Source organism: Myotis nattereri (assembly GCF_964212035.1).
Source record: "Myotis nattereri genome assembly, chromosome: 2".
Lineage (NCBI taxonomy): Eukaryota > Metazoa > Chordata > Mammalia > Chiroptera > Vespertilionidae > Myotis > Myotis nattereri.
In genome coordinates, this window is record NC_138076.1 from 200,713,529 (window position 1) to 200,735,516 (window position 21,988).

A 21,988-nucleotide genomic window follows, 5' to 3' on the forward strand; every position below is an offset into this window, starting at 1 on the left:
GTTTTATAAACCCTCTGTAAGTCTTCCGCCTTTTTGGTTAAGGTAGAAGTCAATCAGTAATACAGCCTTGCTCCTGTGTCAACAATCAGTAACTCAGAGGATCATTTGTGCAATTTCACAGTTCATTAGTCAGTGAGTTGCTAAGCTTCTTGACAGGTAGGCATTTCTCTTATTTTTTAAAAAAATTCTTGGACAAATCCAAAGAATTCTTTGAGGTGCTATAATGGATTATTGCACAGTAGTATTGCTTAAATAAGTTAAAGTTCTACCCTTGTGTGTTTGAACTACATTACACATTTACTTTTGGATCTTTCAGATCCTCTGAGGTATTGACTGATACTCAGATGTATATTGTGAGGGTAGCTTTGGTTTGGCTTTGTTTTTCTTTACATTTAAACGGTGGAGTAACTTGGAAACATACATAAACTCAGGCCTATTGGTTATTCCTGTAGAAACTAAAGTCCATAATTGCTGGCTTGCAGGATTTTCCTCCAGTTTATCCAACAGTTTGTGAGCAGATTGGGCAGCTGGTGCTATAGTTGCAGAAGTGAATGGAACACACAGGTCCTACCCCACGAGAGGGGGCTTGGTAGTGCGGTTGGGGGAAGGTGGAGGGGGTCTGATTTGATACCGTGTTTGCAAAGATTAGTTTCTCATTTGCTCCAAGGGATCATGATACCATGTGGGTTTTTTTCAAATATCAGTAGTAGTTTTTATCTTTCACCAAACAAGATACAGCTGATAATTTTTGCCAGTAGAATTGAAGCAGAACAGAATGACTTGTAACTGTGTCACCTTATCCTTGCCTGTCATTTCCTGTCTTTGTGACTTGTATAAGGAGATAATTAAACAAAAGTACATGGTAGAAGCTTGCTGGGTATGTGAAATATCATGATTCCTCAGACTTGCACAGCAAATTAATGGTGTCCTTGTACCTATTCACTTGAATTGAAAATGTGCACTTCCCGATTCAAATACCTCTGTCGATCAGAATATTAGGTCTTCATGAGAAATAACTTCCCTTTTAATTTTTTCATAAGATCTTGGCCATAAGATTTGATATTCATTTATTAGAGCATTTGTGTTGTCTTGAGAAATTTCAGGGTAGTTTTTAGATTTTTATGTAGGTAATTAAAGTCATATGTAAAAATAAGTTGCCACTTATAGATCCAGAGTCCACAGTATATTTATCAAGTGGAAAATATTTAGGGGTTGAGTCTTAACCCATGTGTTTTTATTTTGTTTTGTTTTGTTTTAATATATATTTTATTGATTTCAGAGAGGAAGGGAGAGGAAGAGAGAGAGATAGAAACAGCAATGATAGAGAGAATCATTGACTGGCTGCCTCCTGCACAACCCACACTGGGGATTGAGTCCACAACCCAGGCATGTGCCCTGAACTGGAATCGAACCCAGGACCCTTCAGTCTACAGGCCGGCTCTCTATCCACTGAGCCAAACTGGCTAGGGCCCATCTTTTTGGATTTTACAAATTCTGTGCTCAGGAGAAATCTCTCTGAGGCCTTTTTCTCTCTCTCTCTGCCTAGCCTAAACATCTTCATCCTTTAAAATCCATTGGAAATTCTGCCTCTTCCATGAAGCTTTACCCTTCTCAAATTTATAATTCCTCCCCTCTCAGATATCTTTGGCATTTTCAGTCTCACATCATTTAATAAATTTTCCTTCATTAAGATTTTATGTATATATATACTTTTAAATCCCTAGCCAAGGATGTGTTTATTGACTATAAAGAGAGAGAGGGAAGGAGGGAGAGAGACAGAGACAGAAACATCGATTGGTTGTCTCGTATAAGCACCTCGACTGGGGATTGAACGAACCTGCAACCCGGGTATGTGCCCTGACCTGGAATTGAATCCGAGACCTTTCACTGTACAAGATGAAGCTCTAGCCAACTGACCCACACTGGCCAGGGCCTTCAGTAAGATTTTAAGCTGAGGTCAGGACTATGGCTGTCATGCCATTGGACCCAACAGTGGGACTCAGTAAATTGTTCCACTCTGAGCCAGAACCAAATGCCTTCATATTTGTGATTTCTCTAATTCCATAGAGAAGGAGATGCCCTGCAAAGAAGCAGCGTCTGTCACAAAAGAAGATGCTGTTAATTCAGACATCCACCCACTTCAGCTTTGGTGCCTCTAAAGAGACACATCTTGTTTTCTTACAAATTACATTTTTCTTTGAATTACATATTTCGAGATCTTCCCTTGCCTTATCAGTCACCACAAAGTATTTCACTGTATAGAGAGAGCATAAAATCTTTAGCTAGTTCCCTAGACTGAGTTTAATTTTAACAGGAATAATTTAAAACTCCTAATTTTAACCAAGGTAAAAAAAAAAAGAAAAAAGAAAAAAAATACACACACACACAATGAGGAATGTGACTTTCATTTGGAATGAAGGTTTAATATATTTTTCCCTAATCTAAGGCTTTGTGATGCAAAAATAAATAAATAAATAAAGCTTTGTTTTGTTGAGAGTATCTGTTCATACAAAGAAATCAGGATTTTATTTGAGACAATTATTTGAGTAGAGAAGTGCAACAATGTAGAACACAAAACAGCTGTTCCAGTTGTGATTTTTGCCCCTAAGCTATGCTCCATTGTGATTTTACTGGGTAGTGATAATAGAGCACATCTCACCATTTGATTTTTTAGGTCTTTGCTTCCCCATCTTGTCCAATGAGAAAACCAACATGACTTGCACAGTTGACATTTCTGTGTGAATCAGAGCCAAAGTCAACAGACTTAATAAGATTTCCAGTTTGATTCTTAGTTGTCTGAGCTAGAGCGCCTCTCTGAGAAGTCAATGATTAAAATGATGTATGTATTTTTTTAATAGAAGATCTTTGCTTTACAGATACAGCTGAGGTTTATCAACCCCCTGAAAAATTTAAGACGTCTTGGAATCAAAATGGTAACTGATATCTTTTTGGATTGGGAGTCCTATCAGTTTGGTACAGAAGAAATTGATGCTGTATTTCATGGTGCAGTTTGGCCCCAGGTAAACCTTGATGTACATTCTGCCTGGATACCTTTGCTTCTTCCTTTGTTGTTACTGCACCAGCAGAGTCTACACTCGGACATGAAAGAATGCCTGTCCTGGTCTTTTATTTCTGGAAGTTTCAGAACTCTTTCTTTGCCTCCACTACCACCTGAAGCTCAAGAGCTAGTTCCTGCAATGCCATGGCAGTTATTCTTAAAGCTAATTTGAATATGATTGTGTCCCTTATACAATATATAACTTGTAGCACCTCACATGATGTGTCTCTGGATGTTGAGGGGAAATACACAGATATTTTTGTCACACGTTTCCTTGTGTGATTTCTCTGGTTATAACCACTTGGTGACAGTTAAGGTTACTTATTGCTAAGAAGACTATAGGAGAGCCTCGATTTTAGCAGATTTCTAGCTGTTTGAGCTCTGTCATCTCTGACCAGTTGAACTTAAGCTCCCTGGTTCCTTTCAGGCATTTAGCATTTCCATGCACCATCTTTGCCATTTTTCTTGTGTAGGTGTTACTTGGATTACCTTACATTTTCCTCATTCTGTCCTTTAACTGTTAATCTCTGCCTTCACTCTTTTATCCTTTGGTGCGGTTTCCATGTCTGTTCTGCTTTTTAGTTTTGTTTTTTCTAAATTCTGTATATGTTATTATTTTGTATTCTGTTTTTATTTTGTTCCTAGATCAGCAGGCTTGGAACTGAGAGTCAGTATTCTCCTACTCCTCTGCTGAAACTAATTAGTATCTGGAGCAGAAATGCAAGGTATAGCCTCCCCTCTCCCCCTTTTAAAAAGAGCAGGTAATTTAGCCAAGGGCACTAATATGACTTATGGTCTTTCCATGCAGTGAACTATTGTAAGTGCAGTTAAAGAGAATAAGGCAGTTGTATCTTAAAATACATAATTTAAAGAAAACATAGTTGCTGAACAATATCCTATATAATAAAGAATATGCAAATTGACTGTCATGCCCTCACACAAGATGGCCTCCCCCATGTGGACACAAGATGGCCGTCAGGGGAGAGCAGTTGGGGGCAACCAGGCCAGCAGGGTAGGGCAGTTTGGGGCGACCGGGCTTGCAGGTGAGGGCTATTGGGGGCGACTGGGCCTGCAGGGGAGGGAGGGCAGTTGGGGGCGACCAGGCCTGCAAGGGAGGGAGGGCAATTGGGGGAGACCAGCCCTGCAGGGGAGGGCAGTTAGGGGTGACATGCCCTGCAGGGGAGGGCTTTTGGGGGCGACCGGGCCGGCAGGGGAGGTCAGTTTTGGGTGATCGGGCTGGCAGGGGAGTGGTTAGGGGGCAATCAGGCTGCCAGGCAGAAGTGGTTAGGGGCAATCAGGCAGGCAGGTGAGCAGTTGGGAGCCAGCAGTCCCAGATTGTGAGAGGGATGTCCGACTGCCGGTTTAGTGAGATCAGGCCTAAACTGGCCGTCGGACATCCCCCGAGGGGTCCATATTGGAGAGAGTGCATGCTGGACTGAGGGACACCCCCACCTCACCCCCAGTGCATGAATTTCGTGCACTGGGCCTGTAGTTATAGTATAATTCAAGAAAATGCTTATGCATGTATGCAAATAGAAGATGAAATAGAAAATGTCTAGAAGGACGTTGGAGAAGCTGTTGATTTTACTGTTCCATGTGGAGGTTTGGGTGAGCTGTTTTTGCATGTATCACTATGTCATGAACATGTCACTGAGTCATTAAGTAGTCTTCAAAAACACACTGAAGAAGACCTTGATTTCCTCCTCAGGAAACCCAGTTACATTTTTACTGGTAGGAAGGGCTCATTTATTTCCCAATGAGGATGCACTTTCATATCTTGTTTTATCACTGGATATTTGCAAGCAGCATTCCATAGGCACACTGGAGAAATGTTTTATGTTTGTGTAATTTTTACGCAAAGGAGCCACAAAGGACTTCCATGATAGTGACTCGGTTTTATGTTAGTTGGGTCCTTCACAAGGTATAGATCTGCATCACTGGATGCCACTCATTATCTTCTGCATTTTCTCTCTCATTTTTGTTTGGAGTAAAAATAGAAGTTACATAGTTATAGAGGAGGTGAGTGGCAGAACTTTATTTTTCTATTTCACACTTTAGAAGAAATCTTTAGAAGGGTGGACTTCTCTTGAATCCTCCACAGCAATAGATATGCCTGTGCAGTTGTGTGTAGAGTGAGTGTTTCAGAACCACTTGATGGTAATGTTACTCTTCAATAAATTTTTATTTTGAAATATGGCTCCAGTTTCATAGTGTCAGTCAGACATTGCTTACAACTAAGGTTAAATTATCTTAGAAATTGGGTGCATTCAGGACAACCAAAACTTGCTTACTAATTAGAGTGATCATAGCCCAGCTGGCATGGCTCAGTGGTTGAGCATCGACCTGTGAACCAGGAGATCACAGTTCGATTCCCAGTCAGGGCACATGCTCAGGTTGTGGGCTCCATCCCTAATGGGGGTTTTGCAGGAGGCAGCCAGTCAATAATTCTCTCTCATCATTGATAGTTGTATCTCTCTCTCCCTCCCTCTCTGAAATCAACTAAAATTTTTATTTTTTTTAGTAGAGTGATCAGCCCTAGCTGGTTTGGCTTAGTGCAGTGGTCGGCAAACTGCGGCCCCTTGAGTGTGGTTCTTCCACAAAATACTATGTACGGGTGTGCACATACAGTGCGATTGAACCTTCGTGGCCACACTCAAGGGGCCAAAGAGCCGCAGTTTGCCGATCACTGGCTTAGTGGATAGATTGTCAGCCTGCGGACTGAAGGGTCCCTGGTTCAATTCCCAGTCAGGGCACATGCCTGGGTTGCAGGCTCAGTCCCCAGAAGGGGGAGTGCAGGAGGCAGCCGATCAATAATTATCTCTCATCATTGATGTTTCTATCTCTCTCCCTTTCCCTTCCTCTCTGAAATCAGTAAAAATATATAAAATAAAAAAAAATAAAAGTAGAGTGATCATAGAGTCTGTTGTCCAAACTAAAACATTCCTGAGGGTGAAGAGATGCTACAAACTATTAAGCCATAAATTGGAACTGTTCTTGGCCACTCTCTTAATAGCTGCTCTGGTTCTGACCACCATGACCCCTGAATGATTTAGTCTTTTCCTCCCCTGAGCTCTTTTCTCTCCTGGAAGACCCTGTGACTACATACTGTCTTTTTTTTATTTTTTTAAATTGATTTCAGAGAGGAAGGGAGAGGGGGAGAGAAACATTAATGATGAGAGAGAATCATTGATTGGCTGCCTCCTGCACGCCCCTCTTCTGGGGATTGAGCCAGCAACCCCTGGGCATATGCCCTTGACCAGAATCAAACCCGAGACCCTTTGGTCTGTAGGCCGATGCTCTATCCACTGAGCCAAACCAGCTAGGGCGACATTCTGTCTTTATTACACTCTTCTGTCTTCAGAGCTTACCTGCCTAATGCTCCTTGAAGGCAGAGACCATTTTGTATTTATTGTATCTCCCTCCATAGAGGGTTACCCCTCTTAATCCACAGTTAGTCATTATTCATTGCATGTGATGAAGTGCTTAAAGTTGCCGGCTGAGCCGTACACTCAAGCATAGAGCATACCCATGTGGGCTTCAGTTCTGTTGTTCAAGAGGCACACTTAGAAGTGGCATCGGATCTGATGGGCTCTCGCTAGGACCTTGCGATTGAAAGCAGTTCTCTCACCTTTTCTGTTTAAAAACATCTTAAGATAACCTACAACATAGTGGTAAGAGTCGTCGCTGAAGCCACACAAATCCAGCATCAGGTTCTAGCACCACTGTATGTTTTTTGGCAAAGCTGGCTTTCCTGAGCCTCAGTTTGCCACCAGTAAAATGGAAATAATAACAGTACCTACCTCATTAAAAATATGTAAAGCGTCTTTTTGGTGCCTGTCTATACTGTGCCAAGTATCTATTGGACAAAGATGTATGAATATAATCTTTTAGAACTTTTCTATCAGTGTGTCAGTGCTAAGTATATGAAAGTGCCTGGGGTCTTTTTCCCAGTGATGATTGACCTTCCTACTAGTAGTAAGGATTGCGTGTCTGACTGTAGAACAGCTAATGATTTGCCCTTGGCTGAATGCCTCTGTGCCCTCCACCCAAGATGGTGTGTTTCATGGCCCAGGATGCTCTCATCATCTGAGAGTCTTTCAGTATTGGGGATGGACTCATCCACCTCCCCCGACAGATGGCCCTAATCTCTGAACAGTGAATATCCTGACACAGCAAGGCTTATCATTGAAAAATAGCCAGTCAACAATACATTTGTTTAGACTCTGGAGATTCATGGTTCTAATCTCAGCTCTACCACTTATTAGCTCCAAGGCTTTGGACAAGTCTGTTTCTTCATCTATAATATAGAGATAATGATACTACCTCACAGAGATGTTATGATAATTAGATGAGAAATGTGCATAAAGTGCCTATGTAATGATGTTGGTGAAGTGCCTAACATTATTATTCATCGAATTTTAGACCTTAAAGTAATTTACCTTTTGAGTATCTTATTAAGATTCATGTAACACATATTTGTTAAACTGACTATAAAAATTCATGTAGAAGATATTTTTACAAATAAGCATTGAGAAATAAGATGACTATTTCAGTATTTTTTTTCCTGCAGATACTTCCCTTTTCTGGCTAAACAGAAACCAGGGCACCCAGAATGTGACATCCTGGTCAATGTTTTTGCGATTCTCTCAGCAAAGAATCTCTCTGAAGCCACAGCCAGTATTGTGATGGACATAGTCGACGACCTTCTCACCCTTCCTGATTTTGAGCCCACAGAAACAGTCTCGAGCTTGCCCGTGACTGGATGCGTGTACACAGAAAGTGCAGACGGTATGTGTGCTGCACCAGGCAAATGATTCTTAGACCTTTGAGGTAGCGTTTGTTCCCTCAGAAAGGAAAAAGTCAGTAGAATTTGACTTTTCTTTTCTTTAGAAATGGATACCAATTTACATAAACCGAGTTTTCTTTGCAGTGGTAGAAATTCAGGTTACTCACGCTCCAGAAAGCACAACTATCTTCTGGAAAATGATCAAATGATTTTCACTGTCATGTCTCTGAATTGTTCCTACCATATTGTGCTAACACTTCTTTCACCACTAACAAATATGGCTTAAGGTTCTCGTATCAACTTTTCATTCAGCCATTTTGTCTAAGAAGAAAGTTATTTAATTTTTAGAGTTGAAATTTATTAAACTTGCATAGTAATTGAGTGGTTCCCTTGTCTGTCATTATGAAGGTACTGTACAGTTATCCTATAAGAGAGTAGTTAATTAAAATCAAAATATTTGTCACCATTTATTTCAGAGTCTATCACAATAGGAGGACGATTAATTCTACCTCATGTACCTGCAATTCTCCAGTATCTCAGCAAAACCACAATAAGTACAGAAAAGGTGAAAAAGAAAAAGAACAGGGCGCAAGTCAGTAAGGAACTGGGCATTCTTTCCAAGTAAGTGATACATATTCTTTTTTTTTTCTTTTTTTTTTTTTTTAATATATTTTATTGATTTTTCACAGAGAGGAAGGGAGAGAGATAGAAAGTTAGAAACATCAATGAGAGAGAAACATCGATCAGCTGCCTCCTGCACATCTCCCACTGGGGATGTGCCCGCAACCCAGGTACATGCCCTTGACCGGAATCGAACCTGGGACCTTTCAGTCCGCAGGCCGACGCTCTATCCACTGAGCCAAACCGGTTTCGGCTATATTCTTAAAAGATCACTTCACCGTCCATGGTCTTAATTTTTTAAAATTATATCTAGTTTTCAGTTGTTTAAATGTGATGATAAGCTAAAAAGATTTTCAGTATTTTTGAAGGCCCTTTATTTTTAAGTTAGTGTAGAATTTTGTTTCTCTGCTGGAGTATTCATTTTAAACCTTTTATGCCATCTGCCTTCATTTAAACATAAAAGAGAACAGACTTCAAAACTCTAAAGTAGACTAATAGATTTGCTTGTTTCACCTTTGCATGTTTTGTTCAGTTAAAGTTTTAGTAACATGAGATCATACAGTGTTTTTGTTTCTTAAAATATTTTTACTGATTTTTAGAGAGCGAGGAAGGGGGAGGGAGAGAAAAACATCCATGTGAGAGCAACACATCAATCAGCTGCTCCTGTACGCCCCCTACCTGGGATGGAGCAGTAACCCAGGCATGTGCCTTGACTGGGAATCAAATTGGCAACCTTAGTGCATGGGACAACGCCCAACCAACTGAGCCACATGGGCCAGGGCATAATCATATAGTTTTTATTTTGTTTTTACTTTGATTGGTAAAAATAATTAATTTAAAAGAATGGTTTGTTTTTTTAAGAGTTAAGTTCTCGAAAGGGTTTTTAAAGATTCTCTTTGGCAATAGACCTAGTAGTATATAGTTATCTACACTAATAAAAGAGAAAAATGGTAATTGGCGTATGACGCTACCCTTTTCATTGGCTAATCAGGGCTATATGCAAATTAACTGCCAACTAAGATTGGCAGTTAACTGCCAACAAGATGGCGGTTGATTTGCATATGTAGGCACAATGCAGAGAGGCGAAAGGGAAAGCAGGAAGAAGCCCCCTGCCACTGACAGTGATCGGAAACCCAGGGGGGAGCTAAGAGCTGGGGGGCAGGCCTGGGGCCGCCTTTGCCCTGCCCCCCAGCCATGATCGGAGAATCAGGCGCCTTTGCCACCCTGGCCAGTGATAGCAGGAAGTAGGGGTGGAGCCAGCGATGGGAGCTGGGCACGGTCGAAGCTGGCAGTCCCAGGAGCTAGGGGTCCCTTGCCTGGGCCTAAAGCGAAGCCCACGATTGCGGGGCCGCTGCAGCTGCGGGTCCCGCTGCCCGGGCCGGACGCCCAGGCCAGAGGCGTCCTGCAGGGGCAGGGGTGGAGCCCGCGGGATCGCGGCGCCCCCCGCTGCCACTGCAGGTCCCCGCTGCCCGGGCCAGACGCCTAGGCCAGAGGCGTCCTGCAGGGGCAGGGGCGGAACCTGCAACCGCAGGGAGCTGGGGGTCCCCTGCCCAGGCCTGACACCTCTGCCGGAGGCCTCAGGCCTGGTCAAGGGGCCGATCCGGTGATTGGTGATCGGAGGGTGATGAGGGTCAACTCCTCTGGCCGAGGCATCAGGCCTGGGTGGGGGGCGGAGCCGGGGATTGGGGGGATATGATGGTCCCCTTGCCCAGGCCTGAAGCCTGCCTGGGTCAGAGGCGTCAGGCTTGGGCGGGGGGTGGAGCAAGCAATCAGAGGGAGATGGGGGTCCCCTGCCCAGGCATGATTCCTGGGCCAGAGGCCTCAGGCCTGGGCGGGGGCCAGAGCCAGTGATGGGGGGGAGATGGGGGTCCCCTGTCCAAGCCTGACACCTCTGGTGGAGGCGTCAGGCCTGGGCAAGGGGCCGATCAGGCGATCGGAGGGTGATGAGGGTCTACGCCTCTGGCTGAGGCATCAGGCCTGGGCAAGGGGCAGAGCCAGCAGTCGGAGGGGTCTGGGCCAGAGGCATCAGGCCTGGGCTGGGGGCAGAACCAGTGATGGGGGGAAATGAGGGTCCCCTGCCCAGGCCTGACGCCTCTGTCAGAGGCGTCAGGCCTGGGCAAGGGGCCGATCCTGCGATTGGAGGGTGATGGGGGTCAACGCCTGAGGGCTCCCAGTATGTGAGAGGGGGCAGGCTGGGCTGAGGGACACTCCCCCCCCCCCCCCCCCCCCACACACACACACACCCAGTGCACGAATTTCGTGCACCGGGCCCCTAGTGATTTATATAAAAAGCAAGGTTGGTAAACCTGAGTACAAAACATGATTCTATCTTAAGTTTTAATTGTTTTAGGACTCAGTTGTTGAAACTTTATTTATTCTTTGATACTTTCACCAACATCAAAAAGTTGTACGTTAGAATCTTTCAGGAACTTCTTCTAAATGTTTCATTTATGCTATTGTATTTCTAAATTATATAGAGTGGAAACCACACTGAATGCACTGGTTAAATTTTAGCACAGGCTCTGTGGTAGTAGGAAGATGATAGATCAGGCACCAGAAAGACCAGGGTTTGGAGGACCTGCTCTGTCACTTCCCAGCTGGATGACATCAACTTCTCTGAGTCTTGGTCCTCTGGAGAAAGTGGAGGTAATAAGTCCCACATTGTAGAGCTATGGTGGGAGTTAAATTGAACTACTTTTTGTAGTCTTAAACAAGTCTTGGCACTTAAAAATGTTATTACCTTGTAAAATATGAAATTACTAATGGCCAGATTGTAGCATTGGAATTTACTTTAACCCACCTAAACAAGCAGACATTACAAAAGAAATAGAATAGTAGCCGGGAGCCTGAAGCTGGAGAGAAGAGTGGGCACTGCTGAGAACCGAGTTAGACTTTGTATACAGGCACACATACTTAGTCATCTGTGACTTTTGTTACTGATGTTTTCTACAAAAAGTTTTAGCTTCTTAGAGAAATACGCTTAACTTGTTTGTTTTTCTTACCTATGAGTTATTTTCCTTCTCTAGGATCAGCAAGTTTATGAAAGACAAAGAACAGAGTTCTCTCCTCATTACACTACTGCTTCCCTTCCTCCACCGTGGCAATATTCCTCAGGTATATACACAGGATGTGACTTTGCCTTTGAAGTGGTGCTTGATTAGGGTTATTTGCAAACAGTAATTTTATTGGTTAGAGTCTGTGATGTATTTGCCTTCAAGCATTTATGAAAAGATTTATACAGAATTATAAACTTGAAAATAGAAAAGTTGGGACAGAATTTTGGGAATGGGAAGACATCATCTACTGTAACAATATAAGTGTCAGCCCCATTTTTCCTTTGCTTAGCTTCTCATCCATTTCAGGATTTTGTTTTTCCTGACTTTGATCAATTACAAATCTGGAACTCAAGAAGTGCATTGTGTAATCTCAAATACGGATCACAGTGGCAAAACTGAACGAAAAGTCAGACTGTTTTAATATTCAGACATAGCTAAGAGTTTCTCATATGATTTTCAGACCCCAATTAAGTCTGATTAAAAGAGCCTCCCTGTGGCTCAAACTCATTTGCCAGGCCTTAGTAGTTATACTGGGCATCTACTATATAGTAATTCTGTTTAAAAGACCACAGATCTGGGCACAACCAGAGGCTTAAATTCTTCACCAAGCTCATGTTTCTTGGCTCTTTTTGACCTGCCAGTAGGAGAAAAGTTGTTTGAAGACCATGCATATGTTCTATTAGAATTAAAGGAAGAAACTGTTAATGGACATTACTGTGGGTTTTATGTTAAAATGCTAAGAACTTTTAAAGACTGTGGAACAGCTTTTCCAATGACGAGTTTTACTTCTTATTCATAATTATTTATTTTGTGTGCTATAATGTATTAAAGCCAAGTTGACCAGTTTTATAAATTATTGAAATGTAATTTCTCTTCCTATTTCTTCCTAAGGATACGGAAATCGATATTCTAGTGACAGTGCAGAACCTGTTAAAACACTGTCTGGAGCCCACAAACTTCCTCAAGCCCCTCGCAAAACTCTTCTCGGTGATTAAGAACAAGCAGTCGAGACAGCTGCTTTGTACAATTTTCCAGGTCTGTGATACTCATTTCCACCTGAATCACCTTTGTGAGTGAGAGCAGGGAACCGAGGGGTAGTGGGCAGAAAAGTTAAAGTTTTATTCACTAATGTACTGTTTTCATTCCTTTTAGACTCTTTCTGATTTTGAGAGCAGGTTAAAATATATTACTGATGTTGTCAAGGTAAGAAAGAAAAACTTTATTTCTCTTTTGCTTCAAAAGTGTTATATCATTTTTGTTTACTTAAGTTTTATATATCTTCACTTACATGGTTCTAATGGCATTTCTCACAGCTTAATGCCTTTGATCAAAGACATCTTGATGATATCAACTTTGATGCTCGCTTCTCAGCATTCCAGACCATCACCTCTCATATTAAAGAGATGCAAACCGTGGACATTAACTACCTAATTCCAGTTATGCATAATTGCTTCTATAATCTGGAGGTAGGTTTTTATAGCAAAACTTTGCCAATTATTTTTTATTGTTTTGATAATACAACTACATGACCTAATTTCTTAATTTGTGTTTTGAGGAGGACAAGGGTTTTTTACTATAAAATTTCTTTAAGTTGTGGAATATTTTGTTTGGCAAAGACCATATTGTTATTCTCATGATTTGAAAGACTAAGATCTAATATAATAATAGAGGAATATGCAAATTAGCCGGGACACTGTAATGTCACAACCAATCTATAAGCTACGGAGAGCTACATTCCATATTATATTAGTGCATAGAATTGTTTGGGTGTTTTCCTGTGTCCAGTTAGGAGACATGTCTTTAAGTGATAACGCCAGCATGTGCTTGATGAGCATCATCAAAAAGCTAGCTGCCTTGAACGCCACGGAGAAGGAATATAGAGAAATCATTCATCGTTCACTCCTGGAGAAACTGAGGAAAGGATTGAGGAGCCAGACAGAGGTATTGGGGTTTGTAGTTGTTACTTTTTCTCTTAAGTTTGTTATGTTTCTGTTTTTCTCTACTTAACTACTTAGAAAAGCAGTCAGGCCTAGTACATTTAATTAAAATACTTGATTATGTAATACTTACCAAACATTTAGGAGGGGGAATGGAACAGAGCAATCCCTTTTGATGTAGCTTGTTTTTATAATGAGAATGTTTTACTTTTTTTAAAAAAATTGATTTTTGTGTGTGTGTGGGGGGGGAGGGGGTTGTATTATCTAGGAAGCAAATTCTAATAAAAAATTTTTTCTCAACTTGGTATTTTCAGAGTGTTCAACATGATTATACCACACTGCTTTCCTGTTTAATTCAAACCTTTCCCCATCAACCAGAATTTAAAGATTTGGTACAGCTTACTGATTGCCATGACCCGGAAATGGACTTCTTTGAGAATATGAAGCACATTCAGGTAGAAAACATTTCTTTTTTTTTTCCCCTGCTTATAAAATAAGCAGTTCACAGGTCTGTCTCTTTTTAAAAGATACATGTTAATTTTCCAAAAAGTTGTGAATGTCTCATTCTTGGTCTTCATGATATCAATCCAATTTGTGTAGGAGATGATCATTTTCTGGAGTCTGACTTCCTTGGTGGTATCACAAACTACATTAACAGTGTTAACCTTTGTCATTTTTAAAGAAGCTTACTCGCCTTTGGATCCATTGTTAAACAAGTGCTATGGATTATGTCTCCGGAAGCAAGTCAAGGCACAGGTGTTTGCTCATGTAACAAGGACTGTATTGTACTCCTTAATCTTTCCATGGCAAAGGAACATGATACTGAAATGGAGTTGGCTGTAGGTGAGATTATTCAGTAACTAATTCATATTTTATCTAACTCAGATTCATAGGAGAGCAAGAGCCTTGAAGAAACTGGCAAAACAACTAACAGAAGGCAAGATTGTGCTATCTTCTAAATCTCTTCAAAATTACATCATGCCTTATGCCATGAGTCCAATTTTTGATGAGAAAATGCTCAAGGTAAGGCATTAAATCTAGAAGCTGGTAAATCTCTACCATGACACACTTTCCAAAATGTAGATGGGGGGAATGGCATCTAAATTTTGTGGCATCCATATTGATGTTGTCACCATAATTAGAAGGTTAGAAGAGTTTTAAAGCCTTAGAATTGTGTATGGCACATAGTAAATGCCCTGTAAATTGTGACTATAGTTTTATTTTTGCTGCTATTAGTTCACAAAAGGCCAAGCACAGAATATTTCCCCTGTTAGCAATGATCATATTACTAAGATCAGCTGAGTAGTTGTCTTCCCAAGTGGCTCATAAGAGACGAAATAAAATAATAGCTACTTTTTCTTTAGCACTACACCAGATACAGGCACTATTATAAGTACTCGAATACATAATATTACTTCTTCCTCACCACAACTCAAACCTGTGTGGTAGACACTGTTATCACTATTTTACAGAACAGTAAACTGAGAATAAATGAGGTTAGGTAACTTTCTCAGTGACACACAGTTTCAGAACTAGTATTTGAACTTAGGACTGTCTTCACCATTATGTTCATAGTGCATGGAACAGTGCCTGGCACGTTGTAAGGACTTGATAAGTATTTACTGATTAAATAAATTAATGAAAGATAGTACCCAGAAATTCAAGTCTAATTTCAGCAATATAAGGATTTGTGACTTGAATTTATACTGGATTGATTACATGGTCTTATAAAAGGATAGATTTGCTCTGTTGTTTCAGGGTATTAAAAAATTTTTAAAGAATTGCCTAAGTAAATAAAAGAACACTCCTTTAAATTCCAGTTTAAAGAGCCAGTAAATACAATTAACTTGGAGTTTGATGGCAATAAAATAAGAAAGAGATATAGATGGGAAAAATAAATTATATTTAGGTTTAGTTGGCGTTAGCATGGTATATCTTTTTATAGTCTTATTTTTAACCTGTGACTTTACACTTAAAGGGAGTATACTTTTTAAAAATATTTTATTGATTTCAGAGAGGAAGGTAGAGGGAGAGAGAGATAGAAACATCAAAGATGAGAGAGAATCATTGATTGGCTGCATCCTGCATGGCCCCTCCTGGGGATTGAGCCCACAACCACGGCATGTGCCCCCAGAATCAAACCGTGGCCCCGTGGTTCATAGATTGACACTCAACCACTGAGCAACACTGACCAGTGTACTTTTGAATGTTGAGCAGTGCAATATATAATTAACTTTGACATTTGTCAAGTTGTACATATTCACAGTCTGTAGGGTTGAACCTATCAGGGAGGTCTAAATGGAAAGAGTCTAAAATGTATTAATGTTTTTCAATTAAAGGAAGATGAATTGACAGCATCTTTTCTTAGGGGGTGAGAATGGAGTATAGTTTGAGTATTCTGTCTTTTCTATAACTGTTAATCATCTATTGTCTAAGCTTATTAATGTACCACATTAGCTCTATATTTTATTTGCAAATGCTTGCTCTGTGTTGATGCTCTCAATTTGTTTTACAGCATGAAAATATAACCATTGCTGCCACAGAGATTATTGGAGCTATTTGCAGACATCTGTCTTGGTCAGCATATTTATATTACTTGAAACATTTCATTCATGTCTTACAGACAGGACAGATCAATCAAAAATTGGGGGTCAGGTACAGTCAAACTTCTTATTTTTGTTAAATGTAAATGTTGGATTATTTACTGAAATCATTTTTCTATCATCTAATTTTACTTTTACATTATATTAATGAGGTTATGCTCATGTTTGTTAAAGTCAAAAATACCTAAAACCAGTAAAAGTAATTCTAATGTTTATATATGTTTAAATTGCCTCTCCTTTTAATCATCAAATGATATTATTAAGCAAATAAATATTTCTGTCTACCTTTTTTTAACAGCTTGCTAGTAATAGTATTAGAAGCATTTCACTTTGACCACAAAACTCTTGAAGAACAAATGAGAAAAATTCAGAATGAAGAAAGTAAGTTTTTAAAACTTTCTTAAACTATATTGCCATTGCATTTTTGGATACTTTATAATAATTAATTAAAGATTTACCCAGAGGAAATTCAACTTATTCCTTGTTTTTACTCTTGTAGCAGTGTGTCAGGCGGAAGTTAAAATGAGTACTTTGAGTATACTTGTAAAAACTTATGTAATAATAGGGAAGGCCAGTCTAAGTGATATAGGTGAAAAATCCGAGCTGTAGACATGGAAATCCAGTATTATTGCCATCACATTTGGAAAGAGCAGTAAGCAATGAATGCAAAGGAAAGAGCAACAGTTAATGAAATATTGAGTAGATACAGTAAGGAACACTAAAAGTAGATATTTGACAAGATTATAAATGGACAAGCCTCTGGCAAAGTTGATCAGTGGAAATAGAAGGCATAATTAACAATATTGGGAACTTTAAAAGGTCTCAATGAAATGAAAAGCTAAAATATTATTATGATCTCGGTACTTATAAATTTGAATACTTGGCTGAAACGGACAAAATCTAAAAACAATAAAATACAAAAACTAACTTTAGTAGAAATAGAAAATCTAACCACTAAAGACATTAAGTCTGTAGTTAAAAACCTCATGATGAAAATGCCAGCCTCAGACTGTTGTATAGGCAAGATCTACAAACATTCAAGAAATGGATAATTTCAACCTTAACACCAGCTGTTTCAGGTGATTGAAAAAGAGGACCCCCCCCACTAAGTCATGAAATTGCTATAACTGGTTAATGGAATTTAACATATTAGCATACAAAAAATATTGATCATCTAAATATACACAAGGGAAATATTGATTAAATTCAATATCTATGTATGATAAAAGCTAATATCAAGCAAGAAATAAATAGAAATTGAGTTAGCCTATTAAAAGATGTCTTTTAAAAACTAATACAACATCATAGTCAATAATAACGGATTAAAAGTCTTTGCTTTAAAACTAGAATGAGGCAAGGGTATCTACTACGACTGCTCATGTCGAATATCAGTCTAGATTCTAGCCAGCACAGAATAAAAAGGAAAAGAATGAACACTCAAGTAGGCCACGGTATCTGTCCGAATTGTTTTTGGCTAAAGATGTTGAACTATTCTAGCCCTCAGTTTGCATTCCTCTGTATTCTTCCTCAAAATTTTCTAATTCTTTGATTCACGGTAAAGTCATTCTAGAACCACACTAATGAATAGAAAGGACTGGTTTGAATGTGTAGGAACTATATGTGTTTTAAACAATTAATGTATTAAAGCCCTTTAACAGTATGTTTAGCCAGCTGAATCTGCATTTTGTATATGTAGAAACATTAGAAATTTTAAATACTTAATTTGCTTAACTAGCTCTTCTTAGATATGTCTGAAGTTTAAAGCATTTTTTGAGCACCTACTATGAACTGGGATTTTATAGACTTAATATCATTTGTCCTCATAAGAACCTTACAGGCACTGTAATTATTAGTTACCCAATATTTTTTATAAGAAAAATTAAGATTAAAAAATGTAAAGTAACTTTCCCAAAGCCATACAACCAGTAAACAAAATGAAGACTAATAATTAACATGTTTTGAAAGTCACTGAAGTATCAGAAATATATTTTAGGCGCATTATAGCCTTCATCTCATTTAATCCTCACAATAGCCGTGCAAGGTGCTGTCTGCATTTTACTGGTGAAGAACCCAGAGCCCACTAGGCTTAAGGTAACTGACTGTGGTCACATGGCTGGTTAGCAGAGCCAAGGCTGGACTCAGCCCACAATGATGTGCTGCCTGATTTTCTTTAATAAACAGAACCTTAATTGTCAGTATACTTGTCTCTATTCCTCATTAGACTCTAAACTGTGAGAAAAAAGCAAAACAAAACCATAATCCCCAAACCCTCTCATTTACTGTGACTTCTTCAGCACTTATCTTGCCTGCCCGTAGTTAGTGACTAGATGTTTTTTATTGATGTTGGTGGAAAAGACTACTTTAACACAACTGTGTTGTTTCCTTATTTGATTTAAGATGCCTTTGCTGTTTACTAGATATGGACACAACAGAAGCGACTGAGTTGCCAGAGCCTGAAGCCGTGGAATTAGAGCCAATGGATGAAGAAGATTTGGAAAGGAGATGTGAGGGCCTGTCAGATGGCAACGAAGAAGCGGGAAACCCCGACCCAGCTGATGGTGAGGAAACACCAGCCAAGGGAACCGAGTGTGTCACCAAGTCCTTCTCTTCCCTTCCCCGGAATAAGGAAGAATTGGAGAGAACAATTAAGAATATTCAAGGAGCCATTACAGGGGATATCCTACCCAGGCTCCATAAATGCCTGGCATCTACGGTAATTACTCTGCTTGGGGCCCACAGGTCTGTGTGAAGCGGGGTGTTTGTGGGGCCCTGTCAGCGAGAGGCTCTTAACTATTATTGATTGATGTCAGCGTTTGGATTTTCTTTTATCTCAACATTTCAAAGTTCACTTTCTTTCTCCTCTAGTCATCTTCGGGTTCATCTCCTGCTGCAGCTAGGCAGTAATGTTCCTTCTGCATTATGATTTCACCTGGTAGATAATATGCTTTTCTATCTCTGAAGTAGATAGTAAGATGACTCCCATTTCTAAAACAGGTTATTAAAAATTACTGTCTCCCTTTTTTTCTTTCTTGGCTACTTACCTGTTGTTCAAAATTATCTTCCCCATGGTTAACAGGGATAACTTCTGGCAGTGGATTCTCATGATGCCATAGCCCTTCCTACTCAGTATAAAACATGGATTGGCAGACTGTGGCCATAGGCTGAATCTAGTGGCCTATTTTTGTAGCTAAAGTTTTGTTGGAACACAGTTAAACTTGTTGATTTACATATGGTCTGATTCTGCTTTTGCATTATCACAGATGAGTTGAGTGGTTTCCACAGAGATCAAACCAAAAATACTTATTCTCTAGCCCCCTAAAGAAAAACTTTTGCCAACCTCTGGTGTAGAATATTAACTTGGTCATTTTATATCTTAGTAAATAGCTTTATTTGAGACACTATATTTCTTATGAACCAACAATGTCACTCAAACACTTGAAAGTCCCAACTGATACATATTTTATAGGATTTTTGTATATTTCATAGCAGCCTTAACCTACTGTAGTGTAAACTTGGCTTTATTTTTTTCTGGTTGCTCCTTTGAAAAACATTGCATTGCTATTGTTTTTACAATTTCTAAAGGTTTATTCTCAAAGTGCATAATTTAGTTTGTTTTCTAAAGCATTACACTTAGAAATGGACATCAGTTATATCAAAAAAGCTTCTCTTTCAAATGAAAGATTGTAGTGTTAGTGGGTCCCTGGTCTATTTATCTTCATTTTAGTTTAACCTAAATTTTTCTTACAGACTAAACGGGAAGAAGAACACAAGCTCATAAAGTCCAAGGTTGTGAATGATGAAGAAGTGGTTCGCGTTCCTTTAGCTTTTGCCATGGTTAAACTAATGCAGTCCCTTCCACCAGAAGTTATGGAAACTAACCTCCCAAGGTATGTTGTGTGACAATTGCAATAGTTCCGTGAAAATCACAGATTGCCTCTTTCTTCCTAATTTGAAAGTTTTTTATTAGGAAGAAGAGAAGTACTGTCACAATTTGCTGTGCTTGACAATCCTAAGTGGGAAATCTGGGTTATGGGCAACGAAGAAAGAAAAGGATGTTTATATTTTTATTTGCTTCTGGGGTTTTTTGTTCTGTTTTTTTAATTAGTCATTTTTCAATTTCTCATTTTCTAGTATTTTGCTAAAAGTGTGTGCCCTCCTCAAGAATAGAGCACAAGAAATCAGAGACATTGCACGCAGCACTCTTGCAAAAATAATAGAAGATCTGGGTGTGCACTACCTGCAATATATTTTAAAAGAATTACAGACTACCCTTGTCCGTGGCTATCAGGTAAACTGCATTATGTGCTTTATTTTTAAGTTGGGTTGGAGTTTTTATATTTGCGGTTTGAACACTCTTAAGTCATGCTGCTTTGGGCCTATCTTCAGTATAGTTGATCCCCTTAGATGGCTGTCAAGAATAGTCAAAAGTTTCTAGTCAGTATTTTTTAAAGCTCCAATATTTGATTTTTGAAAAAATCCTTCTAGGTCAAGCTTATATAACCTGTCATTTTTCTCTTAAATCACTTCATGTCAACTTCTGCATTCTCTGAGTTCTTTAAAAAATCTTGTTCAATGCATATTGAATGTATTGCAACAAATGTGAGCAATAAAGAACATACTTAAGAGTTGAAACAATGTTGGGCACTGAGCATACAAAAGATAAATCAAGTACAGTACTGTCTTGGAGGATTTAGTCAAAAAATAAGGGAGCATCTACAGTATCTAAATAGGTAGCCCTTTAACCAACTGTTTTTCAAGCCCATCCCATCCTATATAATAAAAGGGTAATGTGCAAACTGACCCTAACAGCAAAACGACTGGGAACGACTAGTCGCTATATGATGCGCACTGACCATCAGGGGGGAGATGCTCAATGCAGGAGCTGCCCCCTAGTGGTCAGTGAGCTCCCACAGGAGGAGCTCCACTCAGGCACAAGCTGGGCTGAGGGCTGCTTGCGAGTGCAGCGGCAGTGATGGGAACCTCTTCTGTCTCCTCGGCAACACTAAGGAGCTTCTCCCACCTCCTCTGCAGTGCTAAGGAAGTCCGACTGGGGCTTAGGCCCGCTCCCCATGGGACATCCCCCGAGGACTCCCGGACTACCAGAGGGATGTCTGACTCGCCAGTTTAGGCTCAACCCCCCATTCCCCCAAGAATGGGCCTAAGCTGGCAGGTGGACATCCCCCGAGGGGTCCCGGACTGTGAGAAGGCACAGGCCAGGCTGAGGGACCCCTCCCCCCGAGTGCATGAATTTTCATGCACCTGGCCTCTAGTTATTTATTAAAATAATTAAAATAGGGAGGGGTAGTAAAGGGTAAAGGGGGTCAAATATGTGGTGATGGAAGGAGATTTGATTTTGGGTGGTGATCACACATGAAATATACAAATGACTTAGAGAATTGTATATCTGAAATCTATATGATCTTATTAACCAATGTCTCCCCAATAAACTTAGTTAAAATAGAGGACATCTGGTCATGTAGACACTACCAAAATTGTACTATTCGGCTGTCATTCTTCATCCTCCCAAAAGTATTTTTTAAAATTATTTAAAGCCTCAGGAAACAATTCAAATATGTAAAAGCACTAAAACATTACAAGTAGATACATATGAAACTATGCCTTTAAAATCCAGACTGTGTCTGGACAACCCAGTGTGCTTCCTTGGCCTGTGATCATTATCTGATGTTTCCCTTGGAAGCAGTATAAAGAATCAGAAAGCCTGAGAGCAGCGCAGCGTAGTGATCGGGCTCTGGTGCCAGCCCGTCTACTTTCAAATCTGACTCCACCACTTCCTACACACGTAACCTTGAGCAAGTTACTTGACTTGTCTGTGCCTCAGCTTTCTCTTAAAAAATGCCGATAACACCGCACCTACCTCAAAGAATGGGTGCAGATTAAATGATTCCCTACATGGGAGGTATTAATAT

General features: G+C 39.9%; 1 protein-coding gene across 1 annotated transcript in view; it reads left to right on the forward strand.

The window, feature by feature from the left end:
- Positions 1-21,988, forward strand: part of UTP20 (UTP20 small subunit processome component) — an 89,863-nt gene that overhangs the window by 49,725 nt on the left and 18,150 nt on the right. Inside the window, exons 28-43 of the mRNA XM_081085099.1 lie at positions 2,877-3,020; positions 3,704-3,783; positions 7,629-7,846; positions 8,321-8,465; positions 11,492-11,579; positions 12,413-12,556; positions 12,674-12,724; positions 12,835-12,987; positions 13,307-13,462; positions 13,773-13,913; positions 14,344-14,481; positions 15,974-16,113; positions 16,360-16,442; positions 18,479-18,774; positions 19,809-19,948; positions 20,193-20,349. Of these exons, the coding sequence (XP_080941225.1) occupies positions 2,877-3,020; positions 3,704-3,783; positions 7,629-7,846; positions 8,321-8,465; positions 11,492-11,579; positions 12,413-12,556; positions 12,674-12,724; positions 12,835-12,987; positions 13,307-13,462; positions 13,773-13,913; positions 14,344-14,481; positions 15,974-16,113; positions 16,360-16,442; positions 18,479-18,774; positions 19,809-19,948; positions 20,193-20,349 (2,274 nt within the window). The remainder of the gene's footprint in view (positions 1-2,876; positions 3,021-3,703; positions 3,784-7,628; positions 7,847-8,320; positions 8,466-11,491; positions 11,580-12,412; positions 12,557-12,673; positions 12,725-12,834; positions 12,988-13,306; positions 13,463-13,772; positions 13,914-14,343; positions 14,482-15,973; positions 16,114-16,359; positions 16,443-18,478; positions 18,775-19,808; positions 19,949-20,192; positions 20,350-21,988) is intronic.